The sequence below is a fragment of the Histomonas meleagridis genome (genome assembly GCF_020186115.1).
Source record: "Histomonas meleagridis strain 2922-C6/04-10x chromosome Unknown contig_118, whole genome shotgun sequence".
Taxonomy (NCBI): domain Eukaryota; phylum Parabasalia; order Tritrichomonadida; family Dientamoebidae; genus Histomonas; species Histomonas meleagridis.
Window position 1 is genome coordinate 201,257 of NW_027150758.1, and position 22,088 is coordinate 223,344.

The window sequence follows — 22,088 nt, forward strand, 5'->3', positions numbered from 1 at the left end:
TGTGTTTCAGGATATCTTGATAAATTATAGCACATTTTATTCGAATAATAACCTTTTTTGTAAAATGATTAAAATTAATTTATGTGAAACAATAACAATTAGTTGATTATGGAACTAGAAAATAAAATATCTTTCTCTCACATCATTAATATATCATTATTATTTCTTGTTTTTTTACTTTTTTCCGTAATTATTTCTTTGCACACATTAATGGTTTGAATATTAATATGTCCTGTATTAAATCGAATTTTTGAACAAATTTTTATATTTCATTTTTCTTTGATATTTATTATTATTTTTATGGATTTCGTAAATTATTATTTGCATCTGAGTTAAAGTTCAATATATATGTATATATTTTCATATATGTTTAAAAAATAAGTACAAATTATTTATAAAAAGATATTTTTATTTTGAAACTTAAGTTATTTATGATTTTCATTAAACACACACGATTTCATAGTTTGTATTTACTCTATCTTTTGCGTTGTTGATCTTAATATATATGTAAGAAGTATAGCCGCGACAATCAAAACAGCTAAAGCTACAAGCAACAACAAAACGATTTTATCTCTTTTCTTTCCTTTTCTTTCGTTGACTTTTTGTTGTGCGTGTTGATACAGTGCAGTTAAGTTTACATTTGTTGCTTTATCATAAATTCCGTTTTCGACATTTTCCAGTATTTTCTTTAATGACTCTTCATCATTAACTTCATTTATGATATGGAAAGTTTTTGTATCTTTATCTCCGATAGCTAATGTTGGAGTATTTATTATCATATCTGGATATATGTTATGAAATGCATTATATGGCATCTTTGCACATAAGATAGAGCTTTCGTGTGTTTCAAAAATAGGCCTAAAGCTATTCAACGTACTATATTTGTTATATATAAGGATCATAAACTTGCGTCGTGTCGAAACGGCTTCAGTGAGTTCCCAATCACCGAGTGAAGTGATGCGATATTCACTGATGAAGTCATTGGTGGAAGTTGTGCTGAAGTCGCCAAAGTATTCAACAACAGTGTTAGCGCTGATCAGAGCTTTGAGTGTGCGCTTTTCAGAGACTGAAAAATAAAATTGATCATTCATGCCTTTAAAGCGTTTGCTGACATCATTAATAAATTTACATTGTTGTCGTGGTGGTGAATTACTGGAAAAGATAAAAGAGGGATACTTCTGTTTGAATTCATATGGATATTGAGCTGAACATGGAAGAGATAAATCAGCTTTCAAAAGATTTTCTGTAATGTTGATGAAATTCTCCATGTTACGAGCTGGTCTAAGATTGGTTGATTTCCCTCTTAGATAAGTACAAAATGATGGATATCCAGTGATGTTACATATTTCATGACAGATTTTATTTTCAATACAATCTACTTCACCAATAACAACACCTGTTTCGTTTTCATATTTGTTCATTAAATCTTGCCATGTTGGACGAATTTGTTTACAAAATCCACAATAAGGAGAATGAAGTAAAAGAAAAGCGGGAACCTTTGAACTATTTTTGATGATTTCTTTAGCTTGTTTAGAATCGGCAGTGATTTTAATGCCAATCAAAAAAAGCAAAAACATTTTTGAATTTTGCCACTTTTTATGACATATCCAAACAAACTTTGTAAAAAATGTATTTTTGGCCGATAGATTTTTTGTTGAGTTTACGTTGGGGTGATCCAATAATTATCCGTTATAAAATATGGATGCAGAAACAAGAAAAAGAGCAAAAGAATTACGTAATCAAATAATTGATCGTAAAACAGGGGATGCACAAAAGCGTGCTAGAAAAAAAGAACCTTCTTTAAGAGCAATCAAAGCAAAGACACAAAAATTATTAACAGCAAATCAACACATTGAAACAATGCAAGTTGAAATGAGGAAACCAACAGATGCAGAACTTCGTACACCGGAAGAATCAATTTGTATTGATTTACTTACCAAAGGATATGTTGATTCATTTTCAGATTTTTTCAAAATAACTCATCCAAAATGTCCAGGATCATTTCACTATGACTATTATAAGGATCCAAAGAATACCAATGCATTTACACAACCACCAATAGTTCCACCAGAAAAATATGAATTCATACAATCACGACTTGTTGAAGCTGAAATTGCACGTCGGCATGGACGTGATAAGGATCTTTCACGAGCATATACAGATTTATCTCAATATTTTCAATCAATTAATGATATGACTATTGCAATCACATATTTAGAAAAACTTCGTGATTATGCTTTATTCACCTCTGACATGGTTCAAGAAGCTCAAGCATTACGAGAGATTGCTCGTCTTTTTAAAGAAGCTGGTGATCTTGAAAGTTGTTTACATTTTTGTGAAGAATGTTTAAATGTTTGCACTTCCATTCACGATGGTATTCCCGAAGCGCAGGCAGCGTTAATTGATGCATATCGGTCATATTCTGATACGTTGATTTCACGAGGTGAAGGTGATCAAGCCATAGACTTCCTTAACAAATCACTAAAAGTTGCTTCTGACTCCGGTGTACCGCTTTCTTTAGCCATTTGCCACCAACAACTTGGCGATTGCTATCGTCAAATGGAAATGTTGGACTTAGCGATAGAGCACTTTGACAAAGCCTTTCAAATATATAAAGAACTTGGAAACGTCGAAGGGCAAAGTGCTTCTGTGTCAGCGTTAGCTACTTCGTATAAATATATGGGAAAGATCGATTTAGCAGTCGATCACTTTAAGATATTACATGAACTAGCGAATCAAACAGGCAACGCTAAGGACAAAGCGATGTCTTGTCTGACAATGGGAAAGATATTATGGGAAAGTGATCAGAAAGAAGACGCGCTCGAATGGTTCAAGAAAAATTTCGACATTTCCCTCGAGTTGGATGACTATAATGTGATCGAGGACTCGAGGATATCATTGGGCGTGTCGCTCGCCAATTATAGAATGAAAAGATTCACCGAAATGGTCAGGAATAAGGCGGACAAAGAGGCACTGCTGAAATGGGAAATAGATAGAAGTGAGGACGCATTCAACCAAAAGGTATAGATATATATGTTAAACATTTTTATTTTTTTGGGATATGTTAAATTTATATTATGAATTGAGTAAATGTTCTTATTATAATAGTCATAAAATTTGTGGAGTTTAATATATTGTGTAAGAAGTAACCAAAAAGGGTAATGAACAAAATCAGAATGTAATGTTTGAAAATGATTGATACTGTTACTATTGATGAAATCAATAAGTATATCTCCAAGGAATTTTTTCGGAATTAATTGTTCTGTGAGTTGGAAATTTTAAAAGTAAAAAATTATCTTTCTTTTGGAAGATCTGTTGGTGGCAATGTAATAGATCCATCAGTGTCGAAGAGAAAAGAAGAAAAGTAATATGGTTATGTGTTAGAAATCATTTTGTATTCAACATTCATATCAATTATATATTTCATCACTAGCATAGCCATGCAATTTTGATAGCATTATGATTATATTTAAGAAATTTACAGTTATTCACGCAAATGATGTTATTATTTTAACATACATAAATTTTTATATCATTAAAATTATAATAGATTTCTTTATCATTATTAAGCTAAATTTTATATAAACTTTCAGGTAGAAAGCTTTTCACAATGATTATATTTTACATATTAGCATATATTTTTATTCAAAAAGCAAGATATAACATTTTACATTTTAAAATATATTATTTTTACTAACTTCTAAATATGATTGATAAATTTTTCTTCTTTAAAATCTTCTGCAAATGGATCTTCATCCATATTTGTTGTTAATGTATTTTGAAATGTGCTTTGGATTTCAACATTGTTTTGCTCAATGCTTTCTTTCTCTCGTTCTTCACGTAAATGTTTTTTATGTTTGATTCTATCTAAAAGAATAACAAGAAATGAAATTACAATAATTCCAACTACTACAACGAAAACAGAAATGATAATTACGTTTTTATTTTCGTTTGTTTGAAATTCACTTGCAAATAAAAATGTAAAGAAATAAGAATAAAAACTATAATAAGTAGCAAAAAATTGTATAATTATAATAAATAAATCCTGTTTCAATATACGTATGTGATGAATTAATGTATGAAAATGTAAATGAATTTATTTGTGTATTATATAATGAAATTGTTTGTGTAATAGAATATAAATATGTTAAAGTGCTTACAAATGTTAATGAAGAATTTATTAATAATGATTTCGTAAATGTATTCGAATAGGATAATGTTTTATATTGAGAAAATGTATTTGAATCAGAAAATGTTATTAATAATTGACATTCATTTGTTAATCCTTTAACAATATTTAATGAGCCGAATGTTTCATTTAAATATGTTAATGGAACAATAACAATATTCGTTGAAATATTAACAAATGAATGTTCTTCAATATTTGGTGATATTTCTCCTAAATAATAAATACATTTCATTCGAGGACAATTAATAAATAAATAATTTAAAATATTCATAACATTTTCATGTAAAATAATATTTTCTAAATAAAAAATACTTGAAAAAAAATATTCAGAAATATTTAATATTGAATTTGGAAGTAAAAATGTATTGTTTGTTCTACCTGGTGGATAAATGAGAATAGTCGTAATGTTTTTATCATAAACAATACCATCTTCTTGATAATTAGAATATTGAATATTATTTTCTTTGATTCAAATACAATATTCAATATTCAATCAAATATATATATTGATTTGTATTTATATTTCCTACACAATTTATATTTGTATTTCTTTATTTATTTTTGAAAAAGAGTTCCGCTGTTCCTTTATGAATGTTCATATATTATTGTAAGCAGGTTGAAATAATATTAATTCAATTTACTTTTTTATTGACGACATATTAAAATGTTAATAAATAGGCTTTATTAAAAATTTTATATTTTGATTCAGTTGTTCATGTTTTATTACAGATACTTCAAAAAATTTAATTTTATTGAGAATTTATATTTATTATAAATTTATTTAATTGATTGTACAGTAATGAATATTTCTTAAGGTATTTTTGTTATTTTTAAATTGTTTTTCTGGTTTGATATTCTGTGGTAAGTCAAGATTTAAGTTATACTGTGTTTTGAGGTATCATTAACATTTCATTACATTTATTGTTTATTCAAACTTCTTCTAACATTTTAAAATGAAGAAGATGATCAAAATAAACATATTTAAATATTATTAATTTAGTGAATTTTTATTTCTATTTTTGATAGTTTCAAATTTATCTAAAACATAATGAGTAAAACATCAGAGCATTTCATTGGATGCAGCATCAACGTTTTCATTTTTTTCTTCTTCTTCTTTCTTCGTTTCTATCTCATCTTTTTGGTGGTTTTCTGTTTTTTCTGTTACTATTGAAGGCTGTGGTGGTAATGGCATTCCTTCTTCCCAAGTTGTTCCTTGATTAAATATTTCTTGATCAATTGACAGATTTCTTATATCTTCCATTGAGAATGTCGCTTGGTTATTACCATCATCTCCTATCATCATATAACCATTTGTAAGTTGTTTCTTTAACTTAAATATCCAAGCAGCCGCAGCCATAACCAATAAATTCAAAGCATCAAATAATGAATAATATAAATAAACTGGGAACCAAAACACTTCTGCTATTATTAATATTGAAAAGAACAAAATGAAATAAAATAAAGCTGTATGAGAAATTGTTTGAAACAATTTATATTTCTTAAAAATAGGTGTTGTCTTTGAATCAATTCCTGATTGAGAAATAAGAAATAAATGTGCTAGAACAAATGAATTGGCATTATTAACTGCTTTTATCATTTCTTGATAATATATTTGGAAAAAGATAAAACTTAATATAATTAAAATAAATTCAGTTGTTCGAGAAAAATCAAGATATCCACGAATAGCTATTGGTGAAATAGCTAAAAATGATTCGACAAATGATAATACAATTCTTTGAGTTGAAAGTGAATCAACAATAATACTTAAACCATTAGCTGCTAACATCATTGATGAAAGTAAGAAAAAGTAATTCAAAATACTGAAAGTACTTGAAATTGGACTTAAATATGAATAATCATGTGATTTATGATAATGATAAAGATAAAAATTATACATAAGTGAATTAAGAAATGCCACAAAAAATGTCAATGTGAGGCTGAGATGTAATGTATTTTTGAGTGTAAAATTTTGAAACCAATTAATTAACCAAAGAATTAATAAGATTCCATACAAACTGGTGAAAATTGGATTTATGACTAGAAGAGGTATTTGGCGATAGTCGAGAAAGGAGTTTGGATTTTTGTATATTCCTGTGATAGTATATTTTGATTGTGAATTACCACACAAAAAAATAAATGGATAGTAAATTCCCTTAGATGAAATGTTGCCATTAATTTGACATGAGTTGCTTGTTACTGGATAATCTTTAACTGATTGAATATAATTAGATAAATCTGAGCATTTCATTTGATTCCTCCCTATTAACACACTAGACATCCGTACCATTTCGCTTCTTGGGAAAAGATCAAAAACAATGCGTGTTATATTAGATGGTATATTAGTTAAATTGAATTCATATTCTCCATTTTTTTCAAAACCAAAATCGCTAAAAAAATAATAAGGTCCATTTGTGTTTATGTTTTCATTAAATTTATAAGATATAATTATGAGGAGATTTAGCATACGAAAAGATTTTATGGAATTTTATGGGAAAAACTTTAATAGAGATAGAAATAAATGTTAAACATCAAATCATTATCACATATGCTATCAAAACTTCTCATTTAAATATAGTTTTGATTTATATTGAGAGATGGATTTTCCAAAATTAATTAAATTTATAAATTAAAAAGAATTGATCAATACCATTTTTTTTTTACGAAGTATATAAACTTGTTGTATTATGACAGCAAAGTGATCTGAACTAATATTTCAATTAATTTAATAACATGAATTATTGATCCATAAGATGCACCATATCTTCAAACCACCTCAGAGTGATTTTAAGCCTCAAATATGTTATACAAAACCCACAAAATTCTTATTAAAATAATAATATCGAAAGAAATTACATAATTTAAAAAGGAAACGCATTCTTAACAACTCGGTACCTTTGTAAAATCTGTTTTGTCATCATCTCCGTCCAGCCAAATCAAACACATTGGATCAATTTTTGCTCTTTTTCTACCATTTTCGAACTTATGTATAGCATCCATTAAACTATCTTTCTGCACCATTAGTTCATATTCACCTTTAGCTCTTGATACGCAGTTAATTTCTCTTAATACATCTATCACGTCATCTCTTGATATTGATGTCATCATTACGATATCATCCAACGATATCATTTCTTTACTATGATCTTTTAATAATTCAACTAAAGTATCTCTCCAATAAGAATGAAATGCAATTTTTCCAAGATCACTTAACGGTCTCTCGGGGCCCCCCGACCGATGCTGCCGTTTAGCAATTTCGTACGATAGAGAAATCAATAGTCTGCCATAACCTTTTTTTTGATAAGGAGGAAGTGCAACGATACAAGCCAATATATTACCAGCATCGCTATTTATTTCGCGCGAAAAATAAGCAGCAATATGAGCTCCATTTTCATCGCACTCACAAAGAACATAGAAAATGAAACCTTCTACGTCATAAAAAAGTGTTTTATGATCAAGAAATAGTTTCGCAAGTAAACAAAGGCATTGACAACAAATTTTTTGATATTTACCATGAATCTCAAAGATGCTAATGTTATCTTTCCGATAGATTTCACGACCAGGAGGTGTCATTTCTCCACTTTGAAGATGTAAATCAAGATCTTCTTGTGTAAGAAAATATTGAAAACAATGATCACAAATGTATAAGCTTGTCGCATTAAGAAATGGCTTTGGATATGGTGAAAAATACCAGGTTCGAATGGTGTATTTGCCAATTGTAATTTGATCAATATTTCTGATTTTGGTAACTTCTTTGTGTAGTTTTTCAAACTTAAGCTCTCCGTCTGATAACCCATCACTATCTTCATCTGAATGATGTAGCCTTTCATAATCTCGTCGTGATAAAACTCTATCCTCTGTCGTTTCGTTTGTTGGCACGTATGGTGATAATTCTGTAGTTTTCACCCATCGATCAAGTCTTTTGTCTTCATGTTCAAAATGAATATAAGCAAGTGTATTATCATTTCGAAATTGTAGAATTTGAGCTTTTTTGTTTTCTTGATATTCTTTGCAGTAGCATGTAACAAAGTCAAGAAGATTAAAATTAGTTTGGTTTGTTATCATCGAAAAACTTATCAAATTCACATCACATGTCATATATTACAACCGTTCCTAGGAACTGCTTCAGTGTGCACTTTTTATAAACGGTTATGAAAAAGGTTAAGTGAGAATCAGATTTGAATAGAAAACGATTAAAGGGACCCATTTGGATAAACTACTCAATTAATTTTTGTCACTTTTTATCTGCTGACAAAAAAAAACTGGTTGCTAAACAGTCCAACACCCCCATTATCTATGATTTACTTTTATTAAATTTATATAAATAACTAAATATATTAATCAAAAAATTTATTTATATTAATGTAGTTCTCTTGTTGTAAGTCGATGTCTCCTTTGAAGTCTTTGAAGCAAATGTTCTTTAGGTCGTAATTTTAAAAGATGCTGTTTTCTGTCTTCTTTTGATTTGAGTTCTTCATTATTTATTTGAGTCATGAGCATTTGAAGGTGTTGCTTTTTTTGATTAACATTATATTCAAGATTTTTAATTGTGTCCCTTTGTTTGTTTCTTTCTGTTACAAGTTGTTGTTCAAGATTTTCGAGTTCCAATCGCATCTCTCGTTTCTTTGACTGTATTATATTGCATAGATCCATAATGCATTTGAAAATTATTTGAGGTGAATCATATTGATTCCATTGTTCTAAATCTGGTAATTCTATTTTTAATTTTTCTAGCTGCAAATGAACTGTTGAATTAAGTTTCTCAACTTCTTGAGAAGTAATTTTAGGTGGCTGAGAAGATAATATTTTTGAATAAAGATTACGATCAAATCTCATATTTTCACCAACTAAAATTTGATCTTGATATTTTGATCTAATCATTTGTTTCTTAAGTAATTCCTGAAGTCGTTGATTTTCGACTTGATTTGTAATTCTTTTTCTCGTACTTTCCATTTGTCTCCTTAACATTTCGCGAAGCCTTGAATTATCAAGTTCAACAGTAGAAATTTCTTCAGTTTCTTGTATGTTTCTTTTTACTCTCATAAATTGCAAAATTTAAACGTATGAACGATAGAAAGATGACGTTTATTAATGTGGGAAACAGATAAAGTAATACGCCTTCCAAGAACAAAAAAAGATTTTTTTATATCATTTTACAAGCAAGAACTTGTTTTAATAAAACCTGGGTGCGGTTTTTATTATACTGAAAATGAATGGAAAAGAATTAAATCATACAAGTTATTATCAAAAAAAATATTTTCAGTAAAATCTTCACCTTCAAAATCAGTATCAATCCATCTCCCTAAGTTAACACCTCTAATGGCAATTCATGAAAATTTACATCGAAGTCCAGTTTTTACAATTCCAATTCCATTTAACTTCTTAGAAACAGATTCATATATTAATATTGGAGAAGCAGTTAATCCTTCTGGAGAGAAAATTATAGTTTCTAGATCTCATAATCAAGTCAATGATATTCCATATGTTTTTGGAAAACAAAATAAACCAATATCAGATTTTTCATCGCATGTCAAAACGTTTTCAATTAGTGAAGATGGTAAACTTCTTTCTGTTTATGTTGATGATGATATCTGGGTTTGGCATCAAATTCCAGAAAGCTTACATGGCGATGGTACATGGATTAATTTAACAGATGAATCTAATTTTATAATTCCCCATTTTGATAAATTTGGAAAAAACACATCACGTGTTTTTCAAAATTTAAGTTCATATCATAATTCAGATGAAGGATCTGGTGTTTGTTTGCTTACGTTTATGCTTCCTCCTTGTAAACCATTTAATACAGTGAATATTTATAGTAATATTTTTACTTTAAATGATAATCAAAAAAATTTTCAACATTATTCAATTTGTATTGAACAGTTAGATGAAACTCAACGACCAACTGTTTTTTGGAGCCCATGTGGGAGAATATTTATATTATCTGCAAATAAACATATAATGATAATTACAAGATGGCTTAAAATCATTAATAAAATTCCAATGGAAAATGTTTTTGAATCAAAAAATACGTTCTTAAGAGATGTTGCTTGGTCATCAAATAGCCAGTTTTGTATATTAACATCAGCTTCTGGAGATGTTGGTGCCATAACAAGAAGTGGGAAATCTTTAAGACATTGTATTTGTGATTTAGATCCATTCAGCTATGAAATGAAATCTTCACTTCATGTAACAGCTGACTCATTTGATCCATCAAGATTTGTAGTTTATTCGAAAGATTCATTTCGTATCTTAAGAATTGATTTAAATTTAATTGAGCAGCATATAGATAATTTAATGTCTTTACCTTTTCCAAATAAAATTGAAGCTGAACTAATAAATTCAACGCTTTTATTATTACAAAAATTAAACCCTTCAAATCCATTTGATATTGTTCATGTATTATATTATACTGAATTATTTCATATCTTTGATCTTAAAAGCCCTCTAAGGTTTTATGTTTTGCAATTTCTTGATAAATCATTAGATACACTTCTTGAAAATCCTAAAAATCATTTGTTGTGCTACTTTTTAATTAGGTCAACTTTTTGGCTAACGCAACAAAAACTTAAATCATATGAAGTATTTTTAAAAAGATTATCTCTTTCAAGTAATAACAGAGATCATTTATTATATCGAATTCTTGATGATGAACTTAAACTTAAAGACTGGAAATATGTTCCACATGAAAAAAATTCTTCTTTAATTAATTTCTATCAAACAATTCAAGAAGAAAATGATGAAATGAAACCACCAGATCCACAATATGATGCAGATATTTTTGCTGTTACTGATTATATTCGAAATATATTATATGAAACAGATTTTATTGATATTGAAGATGTTCCCGTAGATTTATGTTTACTTCTTGAATTAATGCTTGAATTAGGAAGATTTGATCGTGCAGTTATTATTGCTCATCATGAATCAATTTCAACAGATTCAATTCATCTTTTTTCAAGAATTGCTGGATTATATTTATCAGATCCAGTTTCATTATTTAGAGCAATGGATATTTGTTATAAAGCGTCGCCAATAGATGAACCTGAAATCAGAGCATTGTGTTTAACAGCAATTAATAACATTCTTAAACAAAAAATTCATGATTCAAGACCAACATCTGAAAATCCAAAAATTGGTTTTATTTCTTCATTATGTGTACTTGAAGAATCTATATCAATGCCAATACCTGAAACAATTGATGAATGTTCAGATTTTGCAATGATTTGTGGAATTGCATTTTGTGTTGCTGATTATATTAACATATCAAATTTTTGTAATGGAAGATCAATGTATATTCCAACAAATTTATTAATTGCTATTCGTGAATTTTTACAATTGATTTGGTTTGTTCGTTGGAGATACATATCAATGAATGAAAATATGATTCTTCATCGTCCAGGTAATTCTGCGCTTCGTTTAATACCTTATCCAGATTTTATTAATCAAAGAATGATGATAGATAATTTTATTAATATCGGAGAAGAAAATTTCGATGAAGAAATTTATAATCTTTATATGAGATCGAATGGGAATTTTGAAAATGACCCTGAGTTTGTAGATTTTGCATGTGAAATTGCTGCAAAAATTACTCCAAAATTTATATCTCAATTCCAAAATGCATTATTTTCTTTTATAAAGCCTATGAATGAAATACCTGAATCTAATATATTAATTTCGTCTATTGTTTCCCATATTGTTCCATGGCTTAGATCTGGAATTCCAAGAGCTTTAGTTAAATTTCCTTGTAATGAAATAATACCTAATGAATTAATTGATTTTGAACAATTTATTTTACCAGCATTATATGAAACTAATAAAAATACAATAACTATAAATCATGATCAAGACTTAAATATAAATGTTAATAATGAAGAAAGTATAATAAATTCTTCAAAATCAGATACAATCGAATCTGATGTAGAAACAAAAATTCCAAAAGAAAATCAAAATGTTAATATTAGTGATGATCATATAAGTGATGGAGAAATTGTTCCTAAACAAAGAATGAAAATAAACAATAAATCTATTAAGAACAAAAAGAAATCAAAGAAAAAAGAAAAAAATAAATCTAAAAGAGAAAAACCTCGATTAAAACTAATAAACATAGATCGATCAAAAGAAAACTTTAATCCATCACATGCACAAGTTCAAAGTGGTTCATTTGCACCATTATATCAATATAATCCAATGCAACCACATCCACCACCTGTTGCAATTTTTCAAGCTGTTCATGCACCATTTCCACAACAAACTTTTGGACCAATATGGGATTTAGATCCTTCACTTTATGAAAGACCTTATCCAAATCCACCACCAAATATTCCTATGGAAGAACATCAAGAAGAAACAACAAAAATGACAGTTGAATCAACACAAACTACAACTCCGTTTATTCGAAAGAGAACAGAAGTTGTTATCAAAAGACCTAAAGAAAAACAAAAAATTTTTGATGAAGAAGATATTGTATCAATTTCATCTGATTTAGATGATATTAAAATCAAAAAAGACGATGCAAAATTTTATCCTATTGATCCATTTCCACTTGATGAAGCATTACATCAAAGAGTTGAAGCATTATTAAATGAACCTATTATTGTTCCAACAAAAAAAGTTACAAAAACATACTCAAGGTCTACAACATAATTTTTTTTTTGTTTTGTAAAATAATATTTGTTTTTTATTTTGTTTTTTCCAAAAAAAAAAAAAAATAACAAAACAACTTTGGGGCACCCCAAACCAAGTTCCCAAAACCGACCAAAAAAATAAGAACAAAAAAATGGAAAAAAATGAACCAAAAGCAATTATGATTCTTATAGACAACTCAGATATGTCAATCAATGGAGATTTTTATCCAGATCGTCTAAGTGCTCAACTTGAAGCAGCAGGTGGGTTGATTCATATTTATATCAAAAATTCAGATGTAGGAATTGGAGTTTTAGCAAAAGGTGGTCCAATTGTTGTATCTCTTTGCAAAAATTATAATAATTATAATAATGTAATTTCTAAATTACAAGAAAAATTGGGTAAAATTCAAACAGGAGGATCAGCCAAACTTGTTCAAGCAATTCGATGTGCTTATCTTACACTCAAAAATAGCGAAATAAAAAACAGGCAAGTCATAGCTTTTATTGGTTCACCCAATGACCTTGAAGAAAGTCATTGCCAAAAACTTTTTGAAGAAGCTAAAGATAACCAAATTTCGGTAAGCTTTGTTGTTATGGGCAATGATGTTCCAAACGAATACATACTGGAAAATCTTGTCCAATCACTTCAGAAATCATACACGGATGCTGGTAAGCCTAACATGTTGAATGTTTTAATTCATGCCACGCCATTCAATATGCTCCTTTCAGATACAGTTCTTTCATCTCCTCTCAATCCTTCAGGCAACCCTGATTTGATTGAAGATGATATTGAGTTGGAGATGGCATTAAAAATGTCTCGCGAAGAAGCGTCAAATGAAGAAATACAAAAAGCTATCGAAGAATCACTCAAAACCAGTGACAGGTTAAACGACCCAGACATACAGGATGCGTTGATGATGGGGAGTAGGGAAAATAATCAAAACCCTGACAAATCGGACTCAAATAATGGGCAGAATCAGAATCAATGATATTTTATTTAGATCTTTGATAGTTTTAGATTTGGTTTGTGAATCACTAATAAAGAAAAAAAAATAACGTTGATTTTTAGCTTTTATATAATAAAATTTAATAATAGGGAGTATATATATTTAAAATTGGATTTTTTAATTTATGAATACTTCAAAAAAAACATGTTTAATCATTTTTTCTTGGTTTCTCAAAAAGTGTTTATGTGTTCAAGTTGGTTCTCAAAATTGAATCTTCATGTAAACGTATATATTTGTGGTCGTTTTATTTCACTTGTTGCCTTTCTCTGTTTTGTTCTTCATTTAAATTTAGATTAAGGCGCTGAATTATGCCCAAAAAGAACGTAATTTTGAATCCCAGCTGTTCAAAAAATCAACTGTGGGAGTATTCCACTCGTTTCTAGAAACCATATAAATCTGATTTTCGGCCATAAGGGCACCCCGTGATTAAATAGTTTACAAATTATTTCTTAGTCCCCATTTTTTTTTTGCCTTGGGCTTAATTACAAGGAAGCGCCTTAAATTAAATTCTTGACAAAATGATAATCATCATAAGACTCTTTTACGAGTAATCGTAATATAATTGAAATTTATGTCAATTTCAAAAAATCAAACTCTTTAATTCTATTTTTAGTTTATTACACAATTTATTTAATTTATTTTATCATATAGAAGTGGCACGAGTTTGGGTCACTCCACGTTATATCGAATTTTCCATCGCCCGTCAAAACGGCCTCGGATACTACGTCACAATTATTTGACATGAACCCCTTTTTCAGTGCGAACATTTTGAGCTTCATTTCATCCTCCGACAAAGCCGCCGCGTATTTTGACGAAGGACCAATTGACACCAACGAGATTGGCATTTCGAACAGTTTCTTTGAGAAGATGAATTTATTCTTTTTGAACACGTGAATTGTGCCATCGTTTGTTCCTATTAACCAAAAGACGCCATCACCTTTCACAGTTTTAAATGTCAATGAATGTAATTGCAATTCTTTCTGCGTGATTTTTTGATATTGACTATAATTGGAGCCAATTAAAGCGATGTTCAAAGTACCTTTCGTACCTACTGTTTGAACATTATTAAATGATACATTCGTACATAAGTTACATAAATATTTCACGACATTTAAGTTCCCATTTGACTTGTTAATTATGTCATTTATCGAGTTAAAAAATGATTCGTTTTCAGTTGCTGCAACAACAGAAAAAACTTTTTCGACATTCGAAAAGACATTTTTTTGTTTCTTCATTAATATTTGGATTAATAAGTTAAAGAATCGTTCTTTAGTCTTCATAAATGTAGACCATAATTTGAACCCGTCAAGTAATATAATTAAAGCTAAGTTCGATGACGCATGTTCCGAATTTGCGGTGTATACCATATACTTAAACAATTGCTTTTGATATTCTTCTTGTACAAAGTCAATATGTTCCACTGCGATTATTGATAATAAGAATTTGTCATAATTAGCTAACGCTTTAGGATTTAAATATTGTAAATATTGCCTCATTAAATCATTGCATTTTTGTATCGATAATGTGCCAATTAAATTCGCACAACAATTCGCTGATATTATTTGAACTGTTTCATCATTCACAAATAATAATTGCGTTAAAATAGATAAGAAATCAGTGATTTTCGTTTTGTTCTCTCCTTTGGATAAATAATTGGAATCATGACCAAGTTTCCGTGATATTAATATATATGAAATATAATGTATCGCTGCATTATATGGTGAAGCATCTAAAACTCGATTCCCTCTTAAATGGAATAATGGATAGAAGAATGTCGGTATGTTCTTACTCCCTACAAGAACAAATGAAAATAATTTCTCATTAAACTTCTCGTTTTTGTTGGGTGTCGAATGCGGATTAAATAAGCGATATGATAACTCTAATGTATCAATGATATCGCAGTTAAGTTCATTAAATGGTATCGAATGAAGTTTAGTGACTTGTAAAGCACCATAAAACGTGGATTGGTTACCAATGGATACTGTAAGCGTAGAAAATACTTTGCTTTGATTAAGTTGGATGTTGACATTCGACCAAATTAATTTAGAATCAGTGGGCAAATAGGTCTGCTGTGAAAGTGGATATGGAGAATTAGCATTGTAGATGGTAAAGGAACCATTAGATTTGTGTACAATTAATAAATTTGTTGAATGATAATATATTGATAATACGGGAAATTGATCAGCATGATATATAAACTGTAGTTTAGTGAGCCGATATAAGGCAATGGATCCATCTTTAGCGATGGCTAAATGGCCCCTTGTCAAAAAAACTTCGGGTAATATTGTGATACCGATTATTGGCGATTGAAGATCACAAGATGAACTTATAGGAAAGCTCGAACGTTCAGTAAAGAAATATAACGCTCCGTTTGAGGCACCTACAATTATTTGTAAATCTTTAAGTGAATTTGAATACGAAAAATAACAAGCTATGGATGTGATTTTAACATTATTATCTGATCTGTAGGCAAGCTCGTTGTATTCTAATGCATCATGAAAGTTAGAAGATTGAGACATTGGAATTAATTTCGAACTGATTGAAAATTCTTTTGTTATAGCTTTAGGATTACCCCAATTAGAAAGATTAAATGATGAAGAAAAATCAGATTGAATGATTAAAGGTTCATCTATTTCAGGAACACAACAAATTTTTTTTTCTTTTGGTAAAACAAGTTTTACCCACTTTTTCAATGAACTCATTGAAACAATTGAAGTGGAATTTGATGAGAATATTATTCCTTCAGCCTTTGTAAATGCAAATGCATCCACAAATCCAGCTGAATATGAAAAGTCATGTACAGATTCAATATGAACTGATCCCATCGCCCCATTATTAATTCGTCTCAGTTCATAGATCCGAAATTTTCCATAATATGAACTAATACAGAAAAGATCTTGACTATCCCACTTAATATTGGCAATAGAGTCGCCTTCATCAAGTTCTGTAAATTTATCATAAAATATGATGTCCATTGTAGTTGGTGAATAAAGTGCAAATACATCTCCTTCGATTTTACATAAACCAAAGTTTGAAACAACAAAACGAGTTCCAATTTTAAAATTGATTGGAAATGATTTGACATGTTCGACATCATTATCATCATCAAATCGAAAAAGATCTATTTTATTATGACCAACAAGAATAAGACTATCTTCTGAAACATATTTACATGTGAGAGATGTAAGAAGTGAAAATGAAATTAGTCCTGGAAATAAAATTTTTTTTATAATTTGACCATTGATTAAGTCTAAAAGTATAGCTCCTTGCCCAACTGTCCATGCCCATATTTGAGCACAACTATATTGCGAAATTGATAAATTAATAAAACCTGATGGTAGAATATTTTCAAAAATAAATCGACATGATCCATCATCACAATGCCATGCTGCAATTGTACCATCTGATGAAGCAGAAATAAATGTATTTGTCTGTAAAGTCATTAAAAGACTTGTTACTGGAGATTTGTGACCGCATAAAAAACAAACAGGAACAATTGTTTGTGCAAGCTTAGAAACTAATAAAATTGGTCCTTCTGATGTTCCAACAGCACAAAGATTTGATAAATTAAATGATGGAGAATGAAAAAGTTTTCCAGTAGAAACCCATTCAAAACATGTAAAATGAAACCCTGAAAATGAACCACTTTCATTAGGACGAAGTCCAATAATTAATGGCGTGTTTGGGTCAATTTCACGCCTCATTATGTGAATTTAAATCATTTGAAAATCTTTACTTAGAAAAATTCATGAAATCTTCATAAAACATTTATTAAACTTATTATATTTTACATAAAAATAAGGATAAAATTTTTAAAATCAAAAGATATTAATAATTTATTTATATAATAAGATATTTTTATTTATTTTTGGAGTTAAATCAAGAATTGAAAAAACAGATATTTCTGTACATTAACGGTCCCTGATATTGAAAAAAAATTATTAAATGAATAACAAAAAACGGCTGACCAAATCACTTACAAAAAGTGTTATAAAAAATGGGGTAGCCCAATTTTATTAACTACCAATATTTTGTAAAGTTTTTAAATCCTGTTTACAATTTTTGACAATATTGTCAAAAACATACTTTTTCAGATAAGTACGTTATTTGCAATGAGTTTTGGGCACTTCGGGATTGATCCTCGTCAAAAGCATACAGATAATAAGACAGGCGTTTTAAAGAACGGAAGATATAACCCTTATTTAGCTGTACCAAATGTTCAACATAATCGATCAAATAATAACAAATCTCATAAAGCTACAATTAATCAACTAAATACTCAAGAAAACGATCGCAACTATTGTATAATAGAAAATATTTTGAAAAATTTAGGTAATATACCTATTCAAACAGCAATTGAACAAGGATTAATCCAATTTATGAATGCTTCTCAATGTTATGTTTGGTTTAATGATAAGCACTCAAATGTTTTACAATCGCCAACCTTATTTAAGAAATGTTCATATGATGTCGGTATTGTTGGTTTATGTTATCGTGAAAAGAAAATCATTAATATTAATCCTTATACTCAAAATGAAAGTTTTGATTCTTCTGTTGATTATTCCGACACTTTTTCCATGTATATTCCACTTATAGATTATGATCAAAATGTATTTGCGATTGCACAAGTTTTTCGTTTAGGTGAATGGGTTGAATTTACAGACGAAGATAACCAAAACGCATTATTTTTCCAAGAGAATTTTACCCGTCTTAGTCACTTTTTCATTGATTATGACTTAAATGAAATTTTTGATTCCGACATTAGTCATTTTAATGACACCAAACTTATTGAGAAGCTTGCGCGATGTTTCGAATGTAAAACAGTTGAATTTTGGTCATATGATGAAGGCACCGGAATCTTTTCCAAGTATAATGTTGGAAAAGGATTTGTACAATATAATAAAACGCTTGGTGTTGTTGGGTATGCGATGAAACTTGGAATCACTGTTAGTTATCCCGATGTTATTCAAGCGCCAGATTATAGTCCAGGCATTGATGGCACAGAACATTCTTCATTATTTATATTTTCATCACATGATGATCCACAAACTATATCTATAGTTTTACGAGATAAAGTTGATCATAAATCATTTAGTGCAGTTGATTCTATTCGATTAGAATCAGTTGCACCAATTATTATTAAGTCATTATTAAATGATATTAATAATAACGGTAATATTTATAATGATTGTACTGAATCAGCAGCACGATTAACAGCGTTATTAGAAGTTGCCGAATGTTTAAGTGGCGTTTTAGATATCGATGTCTTAATACCAATGATTATGCAAAGAGCTTCATCATTATTACATACTGAAAGATGTTCATTATTCTTACTTAGTTCCAATAAGAAAGATTTAATTACACGATTCCATGGAGGATTAGATAAATCAATATGTTTACCATTAACACAAGGAATTGCAGGTTATACAGCATCTACAGGTAATGTTGTTAATATTACTGATGCTTATAATGATCCACATTTTGATAAATCTGTAGATATGGCAACTGGATTTAAAACTCGAACTATATTAACTGTACCAATTTATGATAATAGAGGTGAAATTGCAGGTGTAACTGAAATGATTAATAGAGAAGATGGAAATGCTTTTGATGAAGATGACATTAAAATGATGAAAGCGTTTAATGTGTTTTGTGGTATTGCTTTAGATAATGCAAAACTTTATCGATCTTCTTTAAACATGACAAATCAATTACGAAGTTTTGTTGAAATGACAACGGCTTTAAATAAGACTCAATCAGTACGAAATGTAATTGAAGAAATATTACAAAACGCTAAAAACTTTGTACGCGCTTCTCGAGTTACGATATTCTTAAAGGAAAGTCAAAATGAAGTAAGTCGATTAACACCTTATGTATCTATTGGAGAAGCTATAATTCATGGAAATGTATTTGCTAAAAATGTATTAGAATCAGGTAACACTACTATTTTCTCACGAGATGATATTATTAAACAAGTCCAATTAACATCAGATAACAAAAGTGAAATTGAAGAACAACAATTAAATTCAAGTCGTGTCTCAAATGCATTAAGTAAAGGGAAAACAATAATATTCTCAAGTACTAAAAGTGTACCTGAATTATCCCAATTTACTCCATTATGTGATATTCCATTAATAATAAGTAATGGGAAAATAATTGGAGTTTTTGAGTTAAGTTGTCCTTTAAAGTTATTACCAGAAGATATTAAATTACTTGATTGCTTTGCTGTCTTTGCTTCAGTATCATTAGAAAAAAGTGAATTAGAAGAAATCGCTAAATTCGGTCATGTCGAATCAGAACTCCGAAAATATATAAGTGAAAATGAAAGAGATACATATGATATTCCGAAAGAATTAATAATACCAAAAGAAGACACTGACACGATATTAAAGATTAACTTTAATTCTCCCGATTGGGATGGAATTGGCCATTTTAAAGTCATTTGGTATATCTTTAATGAGTTTAATATCTTAAAAGAATTCAAAATACCAAATGAAAAAATGTTTCGATTTTTATCCGAAATTAGTTCTACTTATAATCCCGTTCCATATCATAATTGGCGACATGCAGTTGATGTCACCCAATTTGTAAGTTATCAAGTAAAAATATCGAAAATGGATGAGAAGCTTACGAAGATGGAACTGTTTGGATTATTAGTCTCTGCCATATGTCATGATGCTAATCATGATGGCTTTACTAATGTATATAATGTTAAAGCCGAAACACCATTAGGTATCTTATTTAAGAACCAAAGTGTTATGGAAACACATCATTGTTCAATATCTATTGGTGTTTTAGCTAAAGAAGAAAATAATATTTTATATTCATTAAGTCCAACAGAGTTTAAACAAATGTGGACATTAATCATTGACTTGATTTTGATTACTGACATGGCAAAACATTTCGAATTCTTAAAATATGCAAACGCCGAAATAGATAAAGGTATTGACTTCGAAAAACCAGAACATAGATTAATTGCTATGAAGTTAATACTTAAATGTGGTGACGTATCAAACGTATCAAGACCATTCGAATTGGCAAATAGATGGTGCGACGTATTATGCGAAGAGTTCTTTAGACAAGGCGACTTGGAAATGGCTCAAGGAATGGAATACACGTCCCCATTAAATGATAGAGAACATTTGGATAAGCCGAAGTCACAAATTGGATTTTATACTTTCGTTTGTTTGCCATTGTTCCAAACAACAACAAGAATTGCTAACGAATTGGTGGTAAATGAACAACAGATACAATCGAATTTGGTGATATGGAAGAAAGAAGAACAAGAAAAAATAGAAGCTGAAGAAAGAGAGAAAAAGAAAAATGAAAACGAAAACGAAAATGAAAATAATGAAGAAAAGAAAGAAGAAGAAAATAATGATGAGAACGAAGATGTTGTTGAAGATGTTGAAGATGAAGATGATAAAAAAAAGAATAAGAAGAATAAGGAAGAAGAGGATAAAGAGGTAAATGATGATAAGAATGAAAGTGATGAAAATAAACAAAATTGAAAATTTATAAATGTGTAATTACACCAAAACATATCTTAATAAAACATAACTTATTTAATGGATCCATTGTCTGCATCCTTAACTGTGAATTTCTTATGTCATTCTTTGCATAAAACGCTTGCGAAAGTGGTAATTACCTACTATTATTGTTACTTATTTCCTGTCTCTTGTATTCTAAGTGATTTTTTTCATATCCAAACATATTGATTTATTTTTCCCGATAAATGAACGAAAAAAATGATTTTTTACTCCATTTAGACTTTAAAGTTATTTGGAAATTTCAACAAACGCTTATTATCCTTGGTATTCAATGTTTTTTATAAGGTTAGTCCAAGTTTAATCAGTGTTTCATGCCTTTACTTTATTTTTTAAAACAAATACTTTAAAGTTTTAATATCATTTCGCTGAGGTTGTATTTTAATGCTTGTATTCAATAGTTAGATAGAAGCCGTATTTTACTATAATACGATATTGAAATAAATTTAATTTCTTATAAGATGAAAATGATTTGACACAAGGGCTAACAAACCTTAATCAGGAGGAATTATTTCGGAAATGTGCTATGCAATGATTTAGGTAGAATTAAAAATTAAATTACATTAAGATATGTAAACAAACTTAATTTAAGAAAACGATCAATCTAGTTACATCAATTGGAAATGACACATTTTATTTTTGTTTATCAATAATAAATATGATGCTGAATATATCTCAACTAGAAAGATGATATATTCAAATTCCTTCTTGAGAAAGGTTC

General features: G+C 29.0%; 8 protein-coding genes across 8 annotated transcripts; 4 read left to right on the forward strand and 4 right to left on the reverse strand.

Annotated features, from left to right (window-relative positions):
• Positions 1 to 470: 470 nt before the first annotated feature.
• GO595_000896 (Thioredoxin family protein) lies at positions 471 to 1,577 on the reverse strand (the record flags this gene model as incomplete). The annotated part of the gene is made up of 1 exon (XM_067922600.1): positions 471 to 1,577. The coding sequence occupies one exon, from the start codon at positions 1,575 to 1,577 to the stop codon at positions 471 to 473; it is 1,107 nt and encodes a 368-aa protein (XP_067778839.1).
• Positions 1,578 to 1,698: 121 nt separating this feature from the next.
• GO595_000897 (TPR Domain containing protein) lies at positions 1,699 to 3,027 on the forward strand (the record flags this gene model as incomplete). The annotated part of the gene is made up of 1 exon (XM_067922611.1): positions 1,699 to 3,027. One exon carries the CDS (start codon positions 1,699 to 1,701, stop codon positions 3,025 to 3,027), a length of 1,329 nt encoding a protein of 442 aa, XP_067778840.1.
• Positions 3,028 to 5,249: 2,222 nt separating this feature from the next.
• GO595_000898 (uncharacterized protein) lies at positions 5,250 to 5,546 on the reverse strand (the record flags this gene model as incomplete). The annotated part of the gene is made up of 1 exon (XM_067922624.1): positions 5,250 to 5,546. The coding sequence occupies one exon, from the start codon at positions 5,544 to 5,546 to the stop codon at positions 5,250 to 5,252; it is 297 nt and encodes a 98-aa protein (XP_067778841.1).
• Positions 5,547 to 7,066: 1,520 nt separating this feature from the next.
• GO595_000899 (MOZ/SAS family protein) lies at positions 7,067 to 8,251 on the reverse strand (the record flags this gene model as incomplete). Its single annotated transcript, XM_067922635.1, has 1 exon — positions 7,067 to 8,251. The coding sequence occupies one exon, from the start codon at positions 8,249 to 8,251 to the stop codon at positions 7,067 to 7,069; it is 1,185 nt and encodes a 394-aa protein (XP_067778842.1).
• A 3,942-nt stretch (positions 8,252 to 12,193) lies between these two features.
• GO595_000900 (uncharacterized protein) lies at positions 12,194 to 12,832 on the forward strand (the record flags this gene model as incomplete). The annotated part of the gene is made up of 1 exon (XM_067922646.1): positions 12,194 to 12,832. One exon carries the CDS (start codon positions 12,194 to 12,196, stop codon positions 12,830 to 12,832), a length of 639 nt encoding a protein of 212 aa, XP_067778843.1.
• A 133-nt stretch (positions 12,833 to 12,965) lies between these two features.
• On the forward strand, positions 12,966 to 13,802 carry GO595_000901 (26S proteasome non-ATPase regulatory subunit 4; the record flags this gene model as incomplete). The annotated part of the gene is made up of 1 exon (XM_067922657.1): positions 12,966 to 13,802. The coding sequence occupies one exon, from the start codon at positions 12,966 to 12,968 to the stop codon at positions 13,800 to 13,802; it is 837 nt and encodes a 278-aa protein (XP_067778844.1).
• A 653-nt stretch (positions 13,803 to 14,455) lies between these two features.
• GO595_000902 (uncharacterized protein) lies at positions 14,456 to 17,524 on the reverse strand (the record flags this gene model as incomplete). Its single annotated transcript, XM_067922668.1, has 2 exons — positions 14,456 to 17,451; positions 17,518 to 17,524. The coding sequence occupies 2 exons, from the start codon at positions 17,522 to 17,524 to the stop codon at positions 14,456 to 14,458; spliced, it is 3,003 nt and encodes a 1,000-aa protein (XP_067778845.1).
• An 873-nt stretch (positions 17,525 to 18,397) lies between these two features.
• GO595_000903 (3'5'-cyclic nucleotide phosphodiesterase family protein) lies at positions 18,398 to 21,331 on the forward strand (the record flags this gene model as incomplete). Its single annotated transcript, XM_067922679.1, has 1 exon — positions 18,398 to 21,331. One exon carries the CDS (start codon positions 18,398 to 18,400, stop codon positions 21,329 to 21,331), a length of 2,934 nt encoding a protein of 977 aa, XP_067778846.1.
• Between the last annotated feature and the right edge of the window lie 757 nt (positions 21,332 to 22,088).